Here is a 23,096-nt window from a genome sequence, read left to right on the forward strand (position 1 = left end):
TAATTAATACTCGACATGATCAAATTTTGCGATTCAACTGATATAGACTATTAGTAATCTCGACATCATCAATATAGACTGTTACAGATTTTAACCAATCAGTAATTAATGATTATGAACTATGACAAATTCACCGATTTCAACAATCATACTTACCTTATAACTCTTATATTTTGCCTCAGCTATATCTGCAGGATGATCCTCTTATCTTTATTGATAAGTTCAGACAAGTATACACTTGTTATTTACATTTTTAGTACTCACCAGTTATTTTTTTTTTATTTGTTATATATTTTTATTCTTTAATTTATTTTGTATTATTCATTAATTTATTTTAAATACTTTTCATAATAAAAACATGATTTTTTTAATATTATTTATGCCATTGAACTTGTGTTTCTATTACATAATTTTCATTTTATGATTGTTATTCATTTCTAACTTTTCTATTTGTTTTCTCACAATTTTATAAATCATTGTTAACGTGTCTTAATAAACTAGTTGTGTTGTAAATCAGTTTTATTAATTTAAAAAATAATTTATTAATCATTTTAAATGCAAAAATATAAAATTCCTTATTTTCAAATAAAATAATATGGAATTTCCTTGTTTATTTTAGTTAGCGACTTATATGAAATAGCAATAAACAAATGTTTTATACATTATTTGAATAATAATATAAGTTAAAAAAATATTCGTCCCGAATTATTATCAACTATTTGCTAATGGCCGCCGTAGTTAAAATGATTTTATATTTTCAACTTAAATTGCTATTATTATTTTAAAAATATATGCATAGATAATGTTTTTTTATAAATATTTCATACATATCTTTTCCGACCTACTTTTTTTAGATATCAGATCATTTTCCCTTATACAGAAAGCTTTAACTTAAAACATGCGTTTAAAAAGTAGAAGTTTTTCAATTTGAAACTTATGTGACATACTATAAGTCAAAAAAAAAAAAAATTAGACCCACAGAGAGTCAAAGCTGGCAGTCACTATTCTAGTTACCTCCTGAATAACTACCCTGATTTATTTTATAATAAAAAAAACTGAAGTGCATATTAATGAATTTGTTAGCTAACATTTTATAATATGTGCTAGTTTTATTTTTTGTTAATTAAGCATCGTATTTCCAAAACTTAAAATGTGTCCAAAACATTTTAATTAATGTTGTGATTCTAGGAACAATTTTTTTGTAAATAAAATTATGAAAATTTAGAATTCTCTACCCATTTTTTTTTTGCCTTTAAGTTTAATTTTTCAGTATTTTTCAAAATAATGTGCAAATTGTTAACAAATATTATTAGTTAGAAAAATGTTTGTCCTCACCTACGCTTACTTACATCGATGATCAACTCTTAGCTTTGTCCTTCCGTGAAATGATCCTGAACACCTAGATTATAGGGCTTCTAGCTTAATTTCAACTGATATGAATGTAGATGATGTGGGTGATCGTGTCAAGTTGAAGTTTAGGATAAGATGGCCGACCTCAAGTAGTTGGGATAAAGACGAGGAAAAAGATATAATTTATTGAGTAACATGTTACAAAAAAATTTGGAATATTATAGAATGACAGAAGAACACATAAATAGAGTTAAAAAATTAATAAGCAACAATGTAATGTTATTCAACGTTGTAGTTGAAACATATTATCATATCAAACCTATTTTTACAATATATACTTTAAAAACAAGAAATTAAATTGGTTAAGAAATTTGTAATTGATAAAGGGGAAATCTTTTTCAATTTATGAAAGTAATATCATTAATTAGATACTATTTATGATAATTTGACGTTCCATTGAAAAAAATTAGTTAAGTGAGAGGTGAAAAAAATGAATGACAGACACTAAAAAAAACAGTAAAAAATGTGTATTATGAGTAAGAAATTCTTTCTCACAAGGAGTGACTCTGAGAATGGGTTCCCTTATATTCATTGAAGTTATTTAATCTAATAGAAAAATCAAATTTTACGTCAAAAAATGCAAAAAACTCATTATTATATTATATTATTATATATAGTGGCTAAAAGGACAACTTAAACTTATTTACGAAATTCAAAGTCTCTTTTCTTAACCAAGGGGAGGCAAAATATTCAAAATAAGTTTAAATGTATAATCAATGTAATTTAGATTCATGTAACTTAACTAAAAATTGAAGGCATCTTTACTATAGTAAAAGGGGAACCCTTATAAGATATTATAAATAAAATTTTAACATTAAAATAGTATGTTTTTAACTATGGGAGCTATTTGCACATAGAAGATAAATTTAATATATATTTAAAGGACGCAATATTTTCCAAACTTTATCAAAAGTTATGTTGCAAAAGTTGCTATTTTGATACCTCTATGGGCAGGTATAAAGTTAAATTTTTATAAAACGTGTACCAAATGAAAGATAAATGCCTAAGATAATTATATAAAAAAAATAATTTATTTGGTTTATTTATAATCAAATTTTGACACTTTTAAGAAAAAAAGTTTTAAAAAGTCGAAATTTACAGATATTTAAAACCATGGAGTACCTGCTTTAATTTCTCAAAAAGTATTTTATATATTATATTTTATATTTATTATTTAACACTATCTTTATTGTATGTTAATGATTAATTAATAATATGTATAGGTTAGTTAATTATTATAAAACATATTTTTAAAATAGTGAGGAAAGTATTCTGTCCAAGTAGATAGTTTCTTTAAAAATTAGAGAAATACATTTGTTAAAAATACAAAAATTAGGAAAACAAAAGAAGGTTATTACATTTGTTTGAAATATAAATAGATAATAATTATAAAAACTAAAAGCACTAAGAAAAAAATATTGAGTAAAAATTTCTATTTAAATAATTATTACAAAAGTATTGTTTGCATAATTTCTATGTCATCTTCATAGAAATCTATATATCAGGTGTTGGATACACATCGGTGGAATATGCTTTCAAGAAAATGTGTTATTGATTATTCATGTTATCGTTGTGTTACATCGAGTTATTGTCGGTCTTCTCTCTATGTCAGCATTGTCGCCGCCATCTTAACGCTTCTTCTGCTATAAGCTCTATGGCGTTTTGCGAGCCAGTAATTTTGTATTCGTTTTACTGTAAAAAGAAAATATCACCTTTGCGATTGTCGTATCCTGTGCGCTTAGTTTATCGCCGTTGGGTCTATATATTTTATAAGATACATAAAAATACCGTTCACAGCATATTGTACACATAGGTCAGCTACTTGCATTCGACTTTAATTGATCCTTTCAATATTCAACATTATCATCAGCCGTTTCATTTAGCCGATAAGTATAATGCTTGTTCATCTATCTTTCTAAGACTCACTTGTATAATTTATTATTTGTTTATATCATCGCCTTAGTGGCATTAGTCTTAAGTGTCCCCCCCATCCACATTGGTGTATATAAGATTTTATATTTCTCGTATAATACATTTGTTTATAATTATATTTTGTAATATTCGTTCTACATTCAAACATTGTTATAATTATATTTTGTAATATTCGTTCTACATTCAAACATACAGTCCACTCGCCTTATTCCTCATCCTCAGCATAGCTAAAGACTTAAGACAAAATAAAACCACGAACGTTAACGAACCCGCGTGAATACCACCGGATGCTGCGTTCATAGTTTAGGAGTAGCACTAAATATTTGCTCTCGTGGAACTTGTGATATAACAGTCCGACTTCCAATACATATCTCTCTTTTAATTAGCTGCAGAAAAGGATTCGTGTTACCATCATAAATTTGCGGTTCTTCATAATGATTGCTGTTGTGAGTATAGTATAGTTTTAGGCGGCATTAAGACCCATTTTACGATTGCTTTAAAATAAACACAGTTATGCTATAAACTTTCAAAAATATCTATTATTGTTTGATTTAATTTTTAATTGTCATAAAAATATTTTAAGATATCTGTCCTTAGTATTTTTATACATTATCTTTAAATATTATACATAGCAATGACTATTGAATTTTTCCGAAGAAAAATATTGATAAAATAATTCTTGTATACTGAAGTAATATTCTCTTTCTTTAGTAATTTTACTTAATTTCTTTTTTAAGCCTCGACCCATTAATTTATGTTAGAAGATACATTAATACGGTAAATATATTAAATATAATCATAGTTTGTTTAAATTTTAGTGAGAATTAAATAATTTTGAATTTCATATACTAAAGTTTTATTACTTGTGAAGTAACTATTCTGTGTTTTTTAATTTTATAAGTAATTTTGTTTACTTATTTGAAGAAAGGTAATAATAAAATTACTTTTGACGTCTTGATTCTTCGGCCATTCTTTTTTATATAGTATTAAGAATGCTTTCTTCGACTTTATTAATTTCATTTGGTGCAAGATTTCTGGGTTTGTTGATATATTTATATTTCCCAAATTAATTTCTTGGTTCAAATTCTTATGAATACTTCTCACGCGATTCTTTTTCATGATCTTAGCAGGGATACAAGAGTACTTCTTATTTCTCGTTTCTAAAATGTTTATACGTTTAACAACAAATTTCTTATAATTTTTTGCCACTATAAACAAATAAAACTTTAATTAATAATTGTAAATTGTTTAAATCTCTAAAAAATCTTTCTTCAACTTAAAGCAATAAATCGCCAAAAATAAAATACCTTTAAGATGTGCTTTGATTCGCTTCACAATAGTAGTGTACCGTTTAGATTAAGTAAGATTATCATAATAATTTCTAAGTTAAATAGAATTTAATTGTGTAAGTATATAATCAGAACATTGGAAATTTAAGAGAAAATATAAGAACCATCGAATGCAAAACTCCAACTGATAGATTTGACAACATTCTGTTATAAACAAAATGGTATCTAACAAAAATTGTAATAGTTTTCACTGTTTCAATGGATACAAAAGCGTTTATTATACAATTATCTTTATTTTATTTGTAAACTGAATAATTATTATAATTATTATATATTAAAGAAAACATAATGGATGTTATTGTGCCTTTCATATAACCATGTGTATAAAAATATCAGCATATATGATATTTTGATGACTTTTTTGTTCATAAAAAGTGGTTCTTAAAAATTTGTCATTTCAGAAATGTTATTTTTGCCTCTCACTTTTTGAACTTTTAAATTGCCCTGCCTTTTGCAAAATTTGAGTCTCAGTTTTAAATCCTGAGCAGTGACTAAAATCACTGTCAAACATCTATTCGATGCTTATGATATTCATGATAATTTTTTTGTATAAATAATTAAATTTGACTCTTCTTCTTTTCCTCGCCTTATCCCAACTACTTTTAGGGTCGGCCAAAGAATTAATTTGACTCAAACAAATTTTTTTTGAGGGTTGGGAAAATAAATTGCAGTCACAAAAAAAACCTCATAGTAAAATAATATTAACATGAATAAGAAATTTCTTCTCACGAAGGGAGATTAAATAAAACTGTCAATATTTCCTAAACATTTTCAAAAATTAAATTGAAAAAGCTTAACTTCTGTGTAAAAATTCCTATTTTGAATCTCTCCCCTGGACAAATAAAGATTCAAATTAAAAAAAAAATTATATTAAATGAATGGAAAATACCTAAGGTCTCAACATAAAAATAAATTATGTTGATTTGTTAATTTTTGAAAAAGTTATGGTAGTTTTAAGAAAAAAAAGTGAAAAAAATGACAATATTTTAAAAATTGGAATTTTTTTGAAAATTTCCCCCATTTACGGGAAAGAGAGAAATTATTTTAATTTTTAAGGGTCATGTCTTCAACTAGATACGATTTGGGTATTTGAAAGAAATCGATCCAGTGATAGCTGAGAAAAATTTGCAACAGACAAAAACAAAAAAAAAAACACATCATAGTAAAATTAATATTTTCATAGCTTCTCATTGAAGTTAAAAAAGGTTAGAATTATTTATTGTTGGAATTTATGGCACTTTTTAGTCTTACCAAGCATAGTGTATGATTGTTATTAATTAGGATACAACAGACATAATTATTTGATGACTTTTATTGTTTTGATTTAAGGATGTAGCGCCATCTATCTTACTTAAAGAATGTAAATAATAATAGTTTTAATAACCAGATTGTTCAACGTATATTTTATACGTTAAACAATCTGGTTATCTGTTACGCAAATTTAGGATATTTTTCGAGTACTATGTGTAAATAATCCTTTTTCAATAAAAATTAAAAATATGACCAGAAAATAAAAAATCATTACTTTTTGTCGATATTTTTATACTTTTAAAGATTACTATCTCTTTTTTATTTATTAATATTTAACTTCATTGAAGTGATTTAAAAGTTATTTAAAACCAGGAAAGCATTAAAATCATTAGAAATTTTAATAAATATCGATCAATTTGTTAATAAATCAATTCATAAAAATATTAAACAGTTTTAAATTTATATTTTTTATTTTTAACCTATGAATAATAATAATAATAAATACATAACGTTATAATTACATGATTTAAAAAACATTGCTATTAATTTTCAACAAAATTTTATTTAAACTAATTAAGTAAACATAAATTAATTAATAATCAAAAAAAATATTTGAAATATTATGTATAATTATAATATAACATGTAAAAACGCAATAACAACGACTATTTAACATAATACAGTATTTTTTTATAACTTGGTTATAATATGTATTTTTAAAACTAAGTAGAATACTTAAAAACTTACATAAGCTAAAATACTAGAAATACTATACAAAAACATTACTAGGTATATTTCATACATGTAAACTGGAAAATTGTCAAAGATGAGCTATTTCTTCTAAAAATTGAATTGTCAAAGAATATTCAAAGTAAGCTCATTAGCCATTTATCGTTTTATTTTTTTTATGTACTTAAAATGTCCATATAAGTAAATTTAATGTAATATACTTATTTTTTACTTATCGTAAACATCTAAAGGCCTTGAAAATATTTATCAGTAATAACAATATTTATAATATTTCAATTTACGCTTACCTAGTTTTAATCAAATACATTCTTACCTCTAAAATCGTTTAGTTTTTTTTCACACTAATAAGTATTCCAAAAATAACATTTCTTTATTTCATAGTAGCGTTCATTTTAAGTAATTTATTTCTAGCTGATTAAAAATGTAGTTATAATTAATTACGCATAATAAATCTAAAAATTAATCAAACAGGCTTGTTCAGATGACTTTAGAAAATATATATAGTTAAATGGTAATTTTAATAAATTATAAGTAGATTTTATCGATTGCTCTTTTGATAAATACAAAAAGTAATCAAATACTAGTGGAATGTTGTATAGTTTATGGTTAAATATACCTAATATTAAACCTTCAATTTTCATTAATAAATTAACAAACTATTATTAGATTTAACATTGTTCAGTTTCCAGTGTAATAATGACCACCAAAAACTTAGGAAAGTATTATAACTTAAAATTGAAAAATATTCTGAGATCCAACAAATTATAATATACTTTGATTAATTCAAACTATCTGTTGGGTTTCATTTTTAGGAGCACATGTAGGTATTGAGTTAGACCATTTACCATATTTTAAACACTTTAAAATTGGAACACCTTTAATTTTGAAATTATCATCGCAGCTAAAAGTGATCACATCGTCAATAGCATAGTAGAACTTAACCATTGACATACGACCTCGTATCACTGTGCCTGGGTAAGGACATGCTTGAACACCTGGACAATAATCTTAGTATTAGAAATACATTTTATTAACGTCATAAAGCGACTTCGAAATGATAAAAAATACATTCGAAGGGATTTAAACAATAATGGCCAGAAGATCCGTCGAGGCACTTTGAAATAAGCAGTACTTGTTCGAAGTCGCTATAAAAAAATCGTCTCCACTTACAAACTGGCAATGATGCTGACCAATTTCCATTATCCTGACAAACGAGATTCGGTTGACCGTCCAATACGTAATAGGGCTCGCAGTTGACGGACACGCGTTCACCTGGTCTGTAGGAGTTTTGAGAAATGGCCAAATAACCATGTGGCGGGTCTCCTGGCCAAGGACATGTAACTGCTACAACACACCAATTACACTTCTTAGGGCCCAACAGTTATTTGAGAAATATAATTAATTTCGAAGTCACTGATTTCCTTGTACAACATATATATATATATATAATTTTTATTAAATTTCCGCTGTACAAATAATTGAATAATTTTGTTTAACTCAAATTTTTGAATTATTAAAAAAATAATAATACACATAAGATATAAAGAAATATGTGTTTAAAAAAAATAGTTCAAGGATATTAAAGAAGTTTTTCTTATTTAAAATAATAAATTTTAGATATTAAGAAACAGAGAAAATTACAACATTATTGAAAAGAATTTTATTTTAAAAGCTCATTTATCATTAAAATGACTAAAATATCTAAGATAAATAAGAGCTAATTGTGTGTACAATAAGCGACTAATTTTATTGAAGTTTTAGGAGTAACTAAAACATATATTAATTTTTATACACTATATCTTTGAGTAAACAAAAAATATTTATAGACCTGCACATGTTGGAAATGGTTGTTCCCATTCGCCGGTCGGTAAACAAGTTGAATGAGTCGGTCCAGTTAATCCAAATCCTTGCATACAGCTAAACATAATTTCGCCACCAACTTGATGGCTCAGCACAGCTACACGTAGATTTGGATCAATGAGTTTTTCGATTTCATCGCATTCGATTACTAAAAATGTAATAATCAGATAAGTAAAATAAATGATAAATGTTAAGTCCGTTGAAATATCAAACTTACTCTCACACGATGGGATGGGATCACTCCAGTTTCCTGAAGGAAGACAATTGATTTCTGACGCCCCAATCAAGTTGTACCCTTTAGCACAGGAAAACGTCACACGGGTATTGAGTTTTGTATTTTGACTTCCAATCGTCAGACTCCGTTTCGATGGTATAGAGGGACAATGCACAGCTAATATTATTATTGGCAATTTTAGTTAATTTTAATAACAATTTAGCTAACCTTTTACAATTATTTCGACGGAATGCGTATGTCTAGTAGGCGTAATACATGAAAATACACCCGAGTCATCTCTGCTTGCATGATAAATACTTAGACGGTACTCGAGGTTAGGATCACGCCCGGGATCTGTCGTCCAACCTTCGGGATATTTTCTGAAAATAAAAAAGAAATCATTCAGTTTTAAAAATTATCAAAACTAATAAGCAGTTTAAACATAGAAACGGACATCAATATTAAAATTACATTTATTAAAGTACCGTAAATCCTTGTAAAACCCCAGCTAATATATTACATATGCTAACCAGGCACGTAGACATGGGTGGGCCTGGCCCCCCTTAGATTTAATGTGACCCAGGGCCAGCCCCCCCCAAATTTAAAATTCAATTATTTTTACGAATTATCAATAACGTACTAGTCCTTATATACATTGAAATTATTATTAATTTGTGATTACTATTGAGTAATTCAGTTATTATTATGGCTGTATTTTCATTTTTATATTCATAGAAAACGTTATTTGAAAAAGATAACGTTCTGGACGTAATAATAAATGGAATAGCAGTTACTCCAAACGTGGTTGTAGATAAATTTTTTTTAACTCTGGTTCAACAATTGATAACAAACTACCAAGTAACATTGATACTAATTGAAATATGCATTGATTAGAATCTAGTTGATTACAAAATTCGATAGAGTAATACTCTATGAAAAATTTTTTGATAAATCTTATCTTTAATCTGTTTTTTTTTTATAATTTAGTAGTTATAATAGGTAATTTATTTGTTTTTTTTAATATGTTATTTGCGTGCTTTAAATAATAGTAATGAAAATATGACTAAAAAAAGGCAGGAATTGTTTTTAATTTTAAATAAAATAAATCTTACATTGTTTATATTTATTTTCAAAATTATTTATAACTTATTTTAATATTAGTATTTAGATATAAATTATTTTTTCTTAATAGCTTAAAAGTTGAAAAATTAAATCAGCTTATGTTCACATCATTATTTTATTAGTTTCGATGCAAAGCTGAGAAGGTATTGGTTTTACTATGATGTGTTTTTTTTTGTGTCTGTTACCACTTTTTCTCAGCTCTCACCAAACCGATGTCTTTCAATGATACGTCAAAAGATCACAAATCGTATCTAGTCGCAGACATTACCCTTAAAAATTAAAAAATTTTGCCTCATTCCCCGCAAATGGAGGAGATATCCAAAAAAATTACAAATTTAAAAATCGGTAAATTTTGTCATTTTTTTCACTTTTTATTTTAAAACTTCCATAACTTTTTCAAAAATAAACAAATCAACATAATTTTTTTTATACTAAAACCTTAGATATTTCCCTTTCATTTGATATCATTTTTTTTTGAAAATCTAATACTTATTTTGCTCACAAAGGGGATTTAAAATAGCAACTTTTTTACAAAAACTAACTTTTTCAACTTAATTTTTAAAAATGTTCCGGAAATACTGCGTCCTTTAAACATATATCAAATTAAAGCTTATTTTATGNTACTATGTCCTTTAAACATATATCAAATTAAAGGTTATTTTATGTACTACAAAATGAAAAAAAAAAATTTGTCCCGATGACCTATCATCTATGCGTAAATGGCTACCGTATTCAAAAATATGCTATTTTTGTGTTAAAATCCTGGGTTTTGTATTTTACTTTCTTTTAAAATATCTTATATGGGCAATACACTGACTTTCATGAATATTTTATAATTCAATTGACATAGAATAAAGTTCATAAGACATAAGAAATTAAATTTATTAATTTTTTTTGCTTTTTTAAAGTCGAAAAAGTAATTTTTTAATTTGAGTTACCTTAAATAGGCAATTTTATCATGTGACGAAAGCAACGAACAGTTTCAGTAACACTTGTATCTTTCATGCTAACGGTGTACGAGGTTCAAATCTGTTTGTGGCAGTTTATATTTTGAATTTTTTTTGAGTTAGAATAAAATTTTCAAATCATTTAATATTTATCTCATTTAAATTCAATAACTTCAATAAATTTAAAGAATCCTATCACTATAGTCTCCCCTCGTGAGAAGAAATTTATATTCATGTTAATATTATTTTACTATGTAGTTTTTTTTGTGGCTACGATTTATTTTGCCAACCCTCACTAGACCTACTTTTTTAACGTTACGTCAAATGATTACAATTCGTATTTAGTTTAAGTTATTACTCTGAAAAATCGAAAAAAATATTCCTTATTCAAATAAAAAGTAGCTTAACCAACTTTTTCCATACAAACAATCAAAAACATTAATTTCTATTATTCTTAAAGTATTCATTGTTGAATTAGATTTGATATGATAAAAGTATTCAACTACAAAAGTAAATAATTTTACTGTGTAATTTTTTATTTTTTTAACTCTATTTGTGTGTGCTACTACTAGTTAATAATATTCCAAATTTTTTTGTAACATGTTGCTATATAAATCTTAAATTTCAAAAAAAAAATGATTTTTAGTTTCACCAGAATTTAAAGATGGATTTTTACAATTATAATCAAATTTTATAATACACTCACAATTGAGTAAATCTTTTTAAATTTTTTTTTTTATTGGTTTTTTTAGTTAAAGTAAATCATTAAAATTAATTGAGTTCTGCATATTTCAATTGTAGAATCTTTAAACACCAAAATTTAATTAGAAATGATTTTTATTTAAGTGATCCATAACGTAAAAAATGTAAAAAAAAATTGAACTTTTCTGATACATTTACTGTAAATAGTAATTATAAAATTTCCTGATTGTATATTAATCTTAACAATTTCATTTTTTCTATTTAATAATATCAATTTCAAACTAGCAAGTTGAGCTAAAAGTTATGGTAATAAATTCATTTTTTTTTTAATTAAAACTTTCACTTTAAAGGACCAAAAAAGTAGGTTCAAAATGATTACTTTTAACATATTAAAAATCAAAATCAATAATAATTTTAAAACAATTAATTTTAAAAATTATATAATATAATATGATTAAAAGAATTACTAATCTGGGTATAATTAATGAAATAGAAGTTGATGTTGCTTTTGTAATTATCCATCAATTTCTTAGAATTAAACACTATCTACAAATTTGCATCGAAGCGTTTCTTATGATAGTGATTTTAATCACTGTCAGATTAAATCTATACTGGACCCAACTATGCCACGTCCCCACTGTGCCACGACCTCACTGTGCTGGTTTTTTTTTATATTTATCTGTTCATTACCATCAGTCATACTCAATAACTGTCTGAAAAAATCATCTATTGTTTTTTTTTATTATAAACTTTCACAAAAATCAACCATGAAGGATTAACAAAATAGGTTAAATAACATTTTTCATATTTTTAATATATTAATAATTAAAATCAGTATTAGTTTAAAACAATTTTTTTTTTATGTCAATACTTATTTTTTAATAATAAGTAATTCTATAAAAATTTAGAAGTGATAGAAAAAGTCTAATTAGAGATTTAAAAAGAGCGCGAAAAGTTGAAAAAGAAAAGTATATTTTTGTTTATTATAATTTCTTTGCAGAATAATGGTAATTAGTATAAACCAATAGTACTTAGTATTAAGGGTGTAATAAATTAGTAGTAATTTGTATTTAGGGAGCAAAATAATAATAATAATTGGTAATAAAGGGAGAGAAAATAGGAATAATTAGTAATTAAGGTTGTGAAATATAGTAATTAAGGGAAAAAAAATAGTATCTTAGGGTAATTAATAATTAAGGGGAATATTAAAAGAGTAGTTAGGGGGAAAATGCAATTAAGGGGTATAATAAAGAGATAGCTAGGAGGAGTTTGGTAATTAAGGGGGTATACTAAAGAGTAGTTAGGAGGAGTTGGTAATTAAGGGGGTATACTAAAGAGTAGTTAGGGGGAGTTGGTAATTAAGGGGGTATTTTTATTAATTTGTAGATTCTGTAACTTTTAATTAAAAAAATATATAGTGTTCNGGTATACTAAAGAGTAGTTAGGGTGAGTTGGTAATTAAGGGGGTATTTTTATTAATTTGTAGATTCTGTAACTTTTAATTAAAAAAATATATAGTGTTCTATGACTATATTTTTTTGTATCTGTGAACACTCAATCTCAGCTCTCACTGGACCGATTTTGATGAACATAACATCAAAAGATCACAAATCGCATCTAGTAAGACATTAACTTCAAAAATTGAAAACGTTTCTCTTGTACCCTGTAAATGGGGGAAATCCTCCAAAAAATTACAAATGTAAAAATTGCTAATTTTTGACATTTTAAAATTTTTTTAACTTAAAACTGCATTAAATTTCTAAAAATGGCCGAATCTATATAAATTATTTTATAGATGCATGATGTCTTTACCTTTCATTGGGTATATTTTTTTATAAATCTGACTCTTAACCTGCCCACAGAGGGATATTTAAAATGACTTTTTAAAAAAAAAATTAACTTTTTCCACATAAATTTTTAAAATGTTCCGGAAATTCTGACACTTTTATCTATATCTTAAATTAAAGCTAATGTAATGTACTCTTTTATTTAAAAAAATTTCGAACTTTATTTTATCTTCACGAGGAAAATGGCTATCGAATGCTATTTTTGTATTTTACATTTTTAACTTTATTATGCTATTATACTTTTTGAAAAATGTATGGATCAATACAATTTTTTCATGAGAAGTAGTATTTATATACATCTTTCATTCGACATACTGTTTTTTTAAATCGGATAATTTCCCTATATACGAGGGGGGTTCAAATCTAAAAAATGCATGTAGAAAGTAGAACTTTTTCAACTTAACTTTTGAAAGTGTTCCGGAAAGTCTGAAACTTTTATATATATCTTAAATTAAAGTTAATGTAATATACTTTATTATATAAAAAAAAAAAAATTTCGAACTTTATTTTGTCATCATGGTGAAAATGGCTACCGTATGTTATTTTTGTGTTAAAATTCTCGATTTTATATTTTAAAATTTAAAATTTATACTTCTATAACTTTGAAAAATGTATAGATCAATAAAAATTTTTTATGAGAAATAATATTTTTTAATAATCCCTTTTTCATGCAGGATATTAATAAGGAACTAGCAGATCATGTAGCTTTTGGATTAATCCACCAATTTTTTAAAATTAAACATTATCTAAAGATTTGCATCGAAGCGTTTTTTTTTATAGTGATTTTAATCACTGTCAGATATCATTATATTTGATCCAACTATGCCACGTCACCACTGAACCGCGACCCCCCTATGCTGGGTTTTTTATAATACTGTAATAATTAGTATACTTTATACGAAAACAATTTGTTTTTAATCAACCAATGGTAAAATTTTGAACTTGTAAGATTCATAGAATGGGATACTGTCTAAGGATGAGTGGAGGGAGCCCCCCCACAAGCTTTTCATGGGAAACAAATTATGGAAAATGATACAAGAGCCCATAATTGTTGGCCCCTCCAATAAATATTTTCTAGCTACGTGCCTGATGCTAACTATTTATGTCTATAAATGAATATACTTAAAATTAAATTAAAAAAAAATTACTACTTAAGGTTATATTCACTGAGAATTCATTTCAAATAAAATCTTTGATCTACGATATCACAATTGTATGATTTTATTCTTTCAGAATATGTTTATGTCTAGACATATTTAACACATATAACTAATTTAATTGAAAAATAATACTATTACCGAAATGAGTGACTGACATTCCACAATGGAGTACCAAACCGTTTGATCCACAAACATTCCATGTGTAATATAGTTCCTGGATACACAATTAGTTTTCCTTCGTTACTTTGGGCAATAGGACCGAGCTGATGACGAAATAGTATAGTTGGTGGTTTTTCCACTTACAAAAAATAAAACAAAACAAAACAAAAGAAATATTTTATTTTTTTANGAAAGAAAGAAATATTTTATTTTTTTACATTAATGTACAAAAATCAAATAAATTATACTAACGTAATGTGCACAAAAATATAAATTAAACTAAGGGTCAAAATTTAGAAAACAAGACANAAACTAAGGGTCAGAATTTAGAAAACAAGCCAAAAAATATCAACATTAAAATATGATTATTACACGGTTGAATTTTAATAGTAAAATATTTGACAACTTATGAAAAACATTCCGAACTTAATTAGATCTTTTTTATACGTATAGAATAATCATGCATTGGTGTTGATAATGTATAACGACAATAAAAGGGCCTTTATTACATACACTATTTTTCTTTCTATTGTTATACAGTTTCAGTATTCAAAACATTAACGTAAAGTAAATAATTAAAAAGCGAAAAAATGAGCTTTTAAAATTTATAATTTCTTCGCGTTTATTAATTACTTACAAAACAAGTTAAATTAAATTTTTCTTTTTTAAAGTTCAAAAAAAAAAAAAATTAAATAAGATAAAATGATTTCAAAATTAGTATTATTAGGTAGAGTCCTAAAATCTCATTTATTTGTTAAATAAAGACGTACACAAAAGTGTACAATGATATTCAGCTGTGGTAAATAGCTAGATATATATGCTCTAATATTAAAAATTGTAATGATATAATAAAGTAAAAAGACCATTATACCTTTTTGTATAATCTTCATAAAAAAAAACATTTTACTATATTTCGTCAAATGTTTAACTCATTATGTTTTATTTTTTTGCATTATTTTTTAACATTTAAAAATCTTAAAAAATAATGTAAAATTTATCTTTAGAGATATCAAAAACCTAAAATTCAAAAATCTATAATTTTATGAATTATTTTTAAATTTGATTATAACTTAATCCAAACCTCATAAATATAAAAAAAATTAAAATAGTGTCAAATTTGCATTTATAGAATTGAGAAATATAAATATTGATGTTTTAAACATAATTTCCTATTTGTATTTAATCTATGAATTTCGTATAATTTTTTAAATTCTCGTTTACCGTATTGTAGTTAAATTTTCGTCAATGAACAAATTAATATTTTTTAAACAATTTGAAACCAAAAAATTTAAATGTATACTACAATTCACGTTTTCTGTAATTTGTATTTCTATTATAAATTCTTACGAGCATAATCGTTTTCTTGGTTTAACCCGAAACAAACCGGTCGCTGTCCTGACCACTCTCCATTGATGCATACGCGTTTATTAGACCCTTCCATTGCATACTTACCAATATCCGAACATCTTGACACCTAAAAATAGTGTGATTTACAAAAATACCAGAAAATTAGTTGAATAATTATGAACTTTGTACACAAAATTCGTAGAACAGAGAATATTTTAATTCATGACTCTCACCAAAATTGTTCCTGCGTTAAATTCTGTTAGCTCATTAGTTATCATCGAGTCACCGATAAAAGTTATGACGTTGGGCTCACTATTTCTGAACATACATGTAGTGTTATCGCCGGTCGTGTTTGTTTCTTCAATCGGTTTTGCTGTAACTTCAATGAAAAATCAAATAAACTTTATTTTTTTTTGGCATCGTAATAATATGTAAAATAATTTTTGTGTAAACTTACTGCAATTTAACGATCTACCAATCCAATTCCCATCTTCACATCTTATACGCCAAGTTACCTTCTCCCCTATAATGTTTCCAATACAATTAAAAGTGACCTCAGTTCCATCAGGAAAACTAAAGAAGAATACTTAAATTAGTATTACATTAATACTCAAAAATATTTTTCATGAATAAATTCAGCTAATATTTACCTTTTTTCGGCGTCTTTTAATAATTCTCCATTCCTAAATATTAACGATCCCTGAACAGATTCTGGAGGACCACATGATCCTCGAAGTCCAGATAAAAGATCAATAGTTCCCAGCTCGCTTTTTTTTAGTATATCGGCACCAGTAATAAAAAGCCCACCATCTTATAGCAAATAAAATAGATTTATAAACACTTGAAAAATATGAGTATGTATGCTTATAACATAATTACGACTATTGTAAATAGATTATTATTTTTACAACTTATCAATAAAACAAAATTCTAAATTCTTATTTGAGAATTGGCACAGTGAATTATAGTGATAATCGACATTTTTTCTGAAAGTATTTCATGAATAGAAGTGTTATAGTATAATAAAAATATTGTTTCTGTCCGAAATGTGTTTGAATCACAGATATATCGAAATAATAAATAAATTAAGATGTTTTTAGAAGAATTTATCATTAAAATTTAGTTTCGAAAGTAGCATTCCTGTACAGTTTCAAAAATATATGTCCACTGACCCCTTCAATTATAAAACAAGAAGCTATCTTTTAATAATTACCTCTTTTGCAAGATGGAAGTTTTGGAACTAAATTCCCTAATACGCATTCTATAGAGACAGAAGTTGTTTTGATAAATTCAGGATCACATTGAAATGTTACAAATGAACCATTAGCTATGGTTAATCCAGCTCTATATCCCAATAAATATTGGCCGTGGTTTATTGATGGTAACTCACATGGAGCTAGAATTAAATTTTACAATGAAAAGTTTTACTTTAAAATTATTGTTTCATTTAATATTTACAAGGCGTGCATTCCGGAATAGAAGTATCGACATCCCAGTCTCCTTTAATGCACTGAATTCTAGGAGAGCCTTTTAAATTAAATCCCGAAAAACATGATAAAGTTACAACTTCTCCATCAGAAATTTCTGTATTTTCAGTTATGTTTAAAAAGGTTGGTTCATTAGTTCTATAATAGCCATTTGCTGTGTAAGGCACCAAGCAAGGTTCTAAAAAATATATGGATAAGTTAACATCATTTTACGCGTTATTTTAGAAAAATCATCATAATATATAATTTATTTTGTTTCAGTACAGTATAACTTGTAAGAAACGTTCAATATTCTATAACTTTTAAGGCCCTTAGAAGGTAAGACAAATTAGACTATTTAAATATACTAGTCGGTAAATNGGTAAGACAAATTAGACTATTTAAATATACTAGTCGGTAAATATATTAATTTAATAGCTACGTTTTACATGTTTTTTTAAAGACATTATATTATTAAGTTCAAATATTGAATAAAAATATATTACTGAGTTTGCAATCTGGTTTTGCGGGTTTCCAACGCGTTCTCCAACATTTAGCTGTGTTATTAACAATATTAGTGTAATAACCAACATTACAAGTTACTTTTATCACAGTACCATGGGAATGAGTACTATTCCCATGCTTTCCAGATTTTATAACTTCAAAATGTGCGAATGTGTTGTTGGATAAAGGCTCGCAAGGACCAACTAAAAAAAAAATTATTGTTTATAAAGAAAATAAAAATAATTTTTAATAAATTGTAATAAGTCAATTATTTGTACATTATGTATAAATAGTAAATTACTAATATATTTTTAAGGAATTCAACCTTTTCGTTTTCCGTGTTTTCCTTTTCCTTTGACAGTTTTTTGTGGATTTTTTTCTTCTGTTATTGTTGTATTAACCTCTTCACCATCATATTCTTTAAATAATGTATCTCCAGGTTCTCTACTCCTGGACCTCCCGGTTCCAGGACTCTTTGCTGTTTGATCTTTATTAGAAGTCTGTTTTGCTTTCATAACTTGCTGATTTTGAGCTGATAGAGCACGTTTACTTCTTATCCACAAATTTTGTAAAGTCTCAACGACTTTAAATATCATAGATGAATTTAATTTATCTGTATTTAATATATAAGATTTCCATTCGGTTTCATTTTGAATAGATCTACTTAGCCTTAATTTTGGATGGTTGGATGGTACACATCTAAACATTTAAAATGTTAAATTTTGAGATAAATTTTATAACAATGAACACACTAATAATTTCTTTCAACAAAAATGTTCACAATTTTTTCTTTTTTTTTTATGCATGCGTATGTTTTAAATTTAAATTTATAATTTAATTTTCAGCATGTATTCTTTCTTAGATTACATAATTATGTAAGGCAAAAGTAACGAGATTAAGATTAATAATTAAATTGATTGTTTTTATATTTACTTGGGTAACACTTCAGGACTCCATTTTCCATCGATACATGTAGCTCCAACTGGTCCCGTTTCGATGGTATATTCTCGATCACATTCAAAAGCAATTTGTTTATTATTTTTAATTTTTTTAACGTATGGCCTGTAATCATATACACCCATACTTCCTACCAATAAAACTTTACCGTGCTCTATATAACCAGGAAAAGGGCAATACACTAAAAAAACAAAAAAATCTTATCTCTGATAAATTTCATATGCTTTTTATATTATTTTTAAACCTTCTTCGCATATTGGAGTTTTTCCGGACCAGTTTCCGAATCGGCATTCTGTGTACCGATCCCCTGTCATTACGAAGCCATCTTTGCATGCGAATTTTGCTCTGGCACCATGACCCATTCTTGGTGCCAAAACTATTCCGTTTTTTGGAATTTGTGGTAAATGCTTACAATGCGCTAAAATAATATTTAAATTGTTATTTCATTAAACAAAGCTTTAAGTATTACTATGATATCATAATGATGATAGATGTTACTTGTTACAAACTCCTACCTGGTTCACATTTTGGTATGTACGTCCACGTTCCATTGTTGCATGTTGCAAAAGTATTATTACCACCAGATGGTTCATACTTATCAATACATTTAACGATAAGTTTATCACCGTGTTTTGCTAATACAGGAGCACCAGCTTTTTGTTGAATAGCCGTGGAATCATTTGAACGACTTACATTAACAATACCTTGCTGAATGGCTGGGACCACACATGGCGCTATAATAAAAATATATAATTATTTATTAATAACCAATTACACAGGACAATTTAGTATTTTATTAGATAGTGCTTTGGTAGCCTTTTAGTTAAAACTTTAATTTTTGTTTAAATTGTTTCTACTCTTTTTAATAAATAATGTCAAATAAAATGACTTACCGAGACATAATGGGGGTGGATAGCGCCAATTACCATCAGCCAGACATACCGTTGATGCATTTCCTACAAGAAGCATTCCATCTTGACAACGATAAATAATGGTCGCCCCTAAACCAGTTCCGCTTTCTGTGTTCTCTAGCCAACCGTTATGCAACTCTCCCGGAGATCCACAATCTATTTCTATCGTTACATTTATATTTGTTTGTTTGATATTTTATTTAATTTTTAAATAAAAAGAAAAAAGTAGCTGACACGTTAATTAAAAAATATTATTCTTCAGTTTTAACAAATTGCTTACGATGAAGTTTTTCTAATTAAAAAATTTGAAGCTTTTCATTGCAATAAATAATTAGTTTAATTAATTTCAAGTGTTCAATTTGTCACCAGAATACAATTGAACATTCTAAAAGTACAATCAAGATTCCAATTTCTTATTAAGGCGTTTTTCTAAAATATATGAGCTAAAGTTATCAATCATTTTTAACCAAAAACTATTTCGAACAAGTATTTTTATGAAATACCTTGATACTATAGCACTTGTTGACATTTTTTTTATTTTCATTTGGATTTCTTGATGAATTACTCTTAACCTTTTATATATTTAAAAAGTAATTAATCACTTTTCCTTTTATTGTAAAATTATTTAATAAATAAATGTTAAAGTATAATAAGAAAGAAAATCAATTAAGAAATTAAAATGATCAATTGAATTGCTGAGATTTCGTGGTATAATGAAAAAAATTATAATATTATAATTTTGTTGAGATATTAACTCAACAAGCGTATTGTTATTTCTTACTGTGTTTTAAGTCTGATAAAATTAATTTAAAGACATCATCGTTTTATCAAAATTATTTTATCTCCAAACATACAAAAAAAAGAACTTTTTATTCTAAGCAGTTGATTGTTGTGCCATTTCATGGATTAAGATAAAGCAAATTCGTGTATATAATATATTTATATGTAACGCTATTGCTAATGATTTTCAACGTCTGAATAGCTCGACAACGCCATAGTATTATCGGATATCGCCAACATTGTTCTATAAGGGTCCCCGTTAAAACGGTAATAACTGATAACACCGCGCGCGACCACTGGCTACGGAAAAGCTTTATGAATCTCCTGAATTCCTGGTACCCGTTTTCTATTATTTTTACTGTGCAATCCATATCACACAACTTACATACACTTGTGATGACAAAGTTGCCTATACTAAGCCCCTTACATAATTTGTTGGTGATTTTTTTTTTTAATTTTATCAAATTAATTCGTTAAAAATATTTAGTTAATCGATTAAATTCAAAAATAATTAAAAACTATAAAAATCTTTATAAAAACAATTTTAATATTTAACATTTTTATTTTTTATTCACTTGTAATTAAAACTCTAACATTAAATTTATATTATTTTATCATTAGCAAAATTTAAAGCTATTGCATTATGTATGTATAAATATACTAGTAATATAAAAATACTATATAACAAGTTTTATTTTAGAAACATTCTATAGTCCGTTCCAATATTTTAATAATTTGAATATTTTTTCATGATTATGTGCATCATTTACCTTGACAACTTGGTGTGATACCAGACCATTTGCCGTCAGCACCGCATCTCCTGGTTGGCTCACCTGACAATAAATTCCCGAACTTGCATTCATACGATACCACTGAATTGTATGATGTAGACGTAAAAATAGCGTTCCCGTTGAACGGGTTCTCTGGTGGACCGCAGTCTACCGCTGTAACCACAACACATGCGAAAAACGCCAAAAAGTAACCCATCGAAAATAATTGTTATTTTTAATTCTTAAATTCCAATCATTTTAACTGAACATTTTTATTGATAAATGTTTTCACTATTATTTTTTTAGATGTTGAATTCAATTTTTTATTTTTAATTAATTTCTGTGTAATACTATTTTATGCATAATTATATTGTTGTAAGCGATCATAAAAACTTGAGCAATATCAATGAGTAATATTATTTTGTAACGGTTAATATTATAAGAAATTAAGTCTCACCTTTTTAACAATATGAACATTTTTCGTGAATATCGATAGAAATATGTATAGAATAATACATAAGGTTGGCAGAGAACACCCCCTCAATTTCTAGGTGGAGGTACTTACGCACACAAGATGGAGGTTCTTTTGGTACCCAATATCCATCAGAATGACACAGGCGTTCTGATTTTCCAATTAATTCATATTCATCAGCACATTTGTAGTATATGCGACAGCCAAAGTCTGTGCAGTCTCCTTGATGCCAGCCATTAGAAATTATAGATGGAGATCCACAAGTTCTTGCTTTACAATTTCGATAAATATTATTTTTAAGTAATTATATATTAATAAAATTACTTATAAAATATTTTGAACAATTTTTAATTTTAATTTTTTGTTTAATTTTGGTATCATAATTCAAAATTACAAATCGTACAATATACAATAGATTTAATGAATAATATTAAAAATTTAAGATAGATATTATATGGTAAAGTTAGAAAAGTAGACTTTTAAAATAGTTTTAGCGATTAACGTACGGTTTAAATAATTCATCCTTTATAAAGATTATGAATGAATATAAGAATCGAATTAACTGTTAGTAAAGTTTAGCATATGATACTGAAAGATGCATTTAGAAATAATACTCTTATATATATACTGAATGATAGATAAAAGATAAGACACTAATTTTCTAGGAAACTATTGATTTTTTTTTTTCGTAAAAAGAAAAATTGTTTGGTTCAATATCATGTAGATAAATAATTTTTTTTCATCCCATCAGATATAAAAATCCTTTACTTTAATTTTCGTAAATGAGAACCCCTATTTTATTTTTAAAAAAATGGAAATAAAATAGGCAAAATATAAAAAATAATTTTGATTTCATAATTGTTTTTATCCGATATAAATCTTTAATAATTATCGAAATAAAAGTGTTTTATTCTTAATGAGTTTCCTATACAGAGTGGCCCAGCACTCACTGACAACTTAAATAACTTTTGATCCAGTTAATATTTTTAGCTGATTTTTTTTTTAAATAATAGTTATACGTTAGGTTTATAGCTATATCTCAGTAATTATTTTTTTTTAATTTTAAATAAAATGTAAAAAAATATCTTATTAACATTCAGTAGTAAATATTCTGTAGCATTTTAAATTTTGTGAAAATTTGAATTTTCATGTATTATTTTACGGTATTAAACATTACAAACTTGGC

At 26.1% G+C, this 23,096-nt stretch overlaps 1 protein-coding gene across 4 annotated transcripts in view; it reads right to left on the reverse strand.

Moving 5' to 3' along the window:
• Nucleotides 1–6,599: 6,599 nt before the first annotated feature.
• Nucleotides 6,600–23,096, reverse strand: part of LOC126893690 (sushi, von Willebrand factor type A, EGF and pentraxin domain-containing protein 1) — a 38,979-nt gene continuing 22,482 nt past the window's right edge. Inside the window, exons 6-25 of one of the 4 annotated variants that reach the window (XM_050664108.1) lie at nucleotides 22,004–22,180; nucleotides 21,439–21,612; nucleotides 19,871–20,050; nucleotides 19,493–19,711; nucleotides 19,222–19,395; nucleotides 18,954–19,158; nucleotides 18,346–18,719; nucleotides 18,023–18,223; nucleotides 17,509–17,715; nucleotides 17,264–17,446; nucleotides 16,701–16,860; nucleotides 16,508–16,623; nucleotides 16,284–16,429; nucleotides 16,051–16,177; nucleotides 14,683–14,842; nucleotides 8,995–9,146; nucleotides 8,770–8,943; nucleotides 8,521–8,700; nucleotides 7,863–8,036; nucleotides 6,600–7,687 (exon numbers count right to left, since the gene is read on the reverse strand). In XM_050664108.1, coding sequence (XP_050520065.1) covers nucleotides 7,476–7,687; nucleotides 7,863–8,036; nucleotides 8,521–8,700; nucleotides 8,770–8,943; nucleotides 8,995–9,146; nucleotides 14,683–14,842; nucleotides 16,051–16,177; nucleotides 16,284–16,429; nucleotides 16,508–16,623; nucleotides 16,701–16,860; nucleotides 17,264–17,446; nucleotides 17,509–17,715; nucleotides 18,023–18,223; nucleotides 18,346–18,719; nucleotides 18,954–19,158; nucleotides 19,222–19,395; nucleotides 19,493–19,711; nucleotides 19,871–20,050; nucleotides 21,439–21,612; nucleotides 22,004–22,180 — 3,695 coding nt within the window. In that variant the 3' untranslated portion in view covers nucleotides 6,600–7,475. Of the gene's footprint in view, nucleotides 7,688–7,862; nucleotides 8,037–8,520; nucleotides 8,701–8,769; nucleotides 8,944–8,994; nucleotides 9,147–14,682; nucleotides 14,843–16,050; nucleotides 16,178–16,283; nucleotides 16,430–16,507; nucleotides 16,624–16,700; nucleotides 16,861–17,263; nucleotides 17,447–17,508; nucleotides 17,716–18,022; nucleotides 18,224–18,345; nucleotides 18,720–18,953; nucleotides 19,159–19,221; nucleotides 19,396–19,492; nucleotides 19,712–19,870; nucleotides 20,051–21,438; nucleotides 21,622–22,003; nucleotides 22,181–23,096 lie in introns of all 4 variants that reach the window. The other 3 variants (XM_050664107.1, XM_050664109.1, XM_050664110.1) reach the window with 3 other exon arrangements.

The sequence above is a fragment of the Daktulosphaira vitifoliae genome, unplaced genomic scaffold (assembly GCF_025091365.1).
Source record: "Daktulosphaira vitifoliae isolate Bord-2020 unplaced genomic scaffold, ASM2509136v1 Scaffold_1, whole genome shotgun sequence".
Taxonomy (NCBI): Eukaryota; Metazoa; Arthropoda; class Insecta; order Hemiptera; family Phylloxeridae; genus Daktulosphaira; species Daktulosphaira vitifoliae.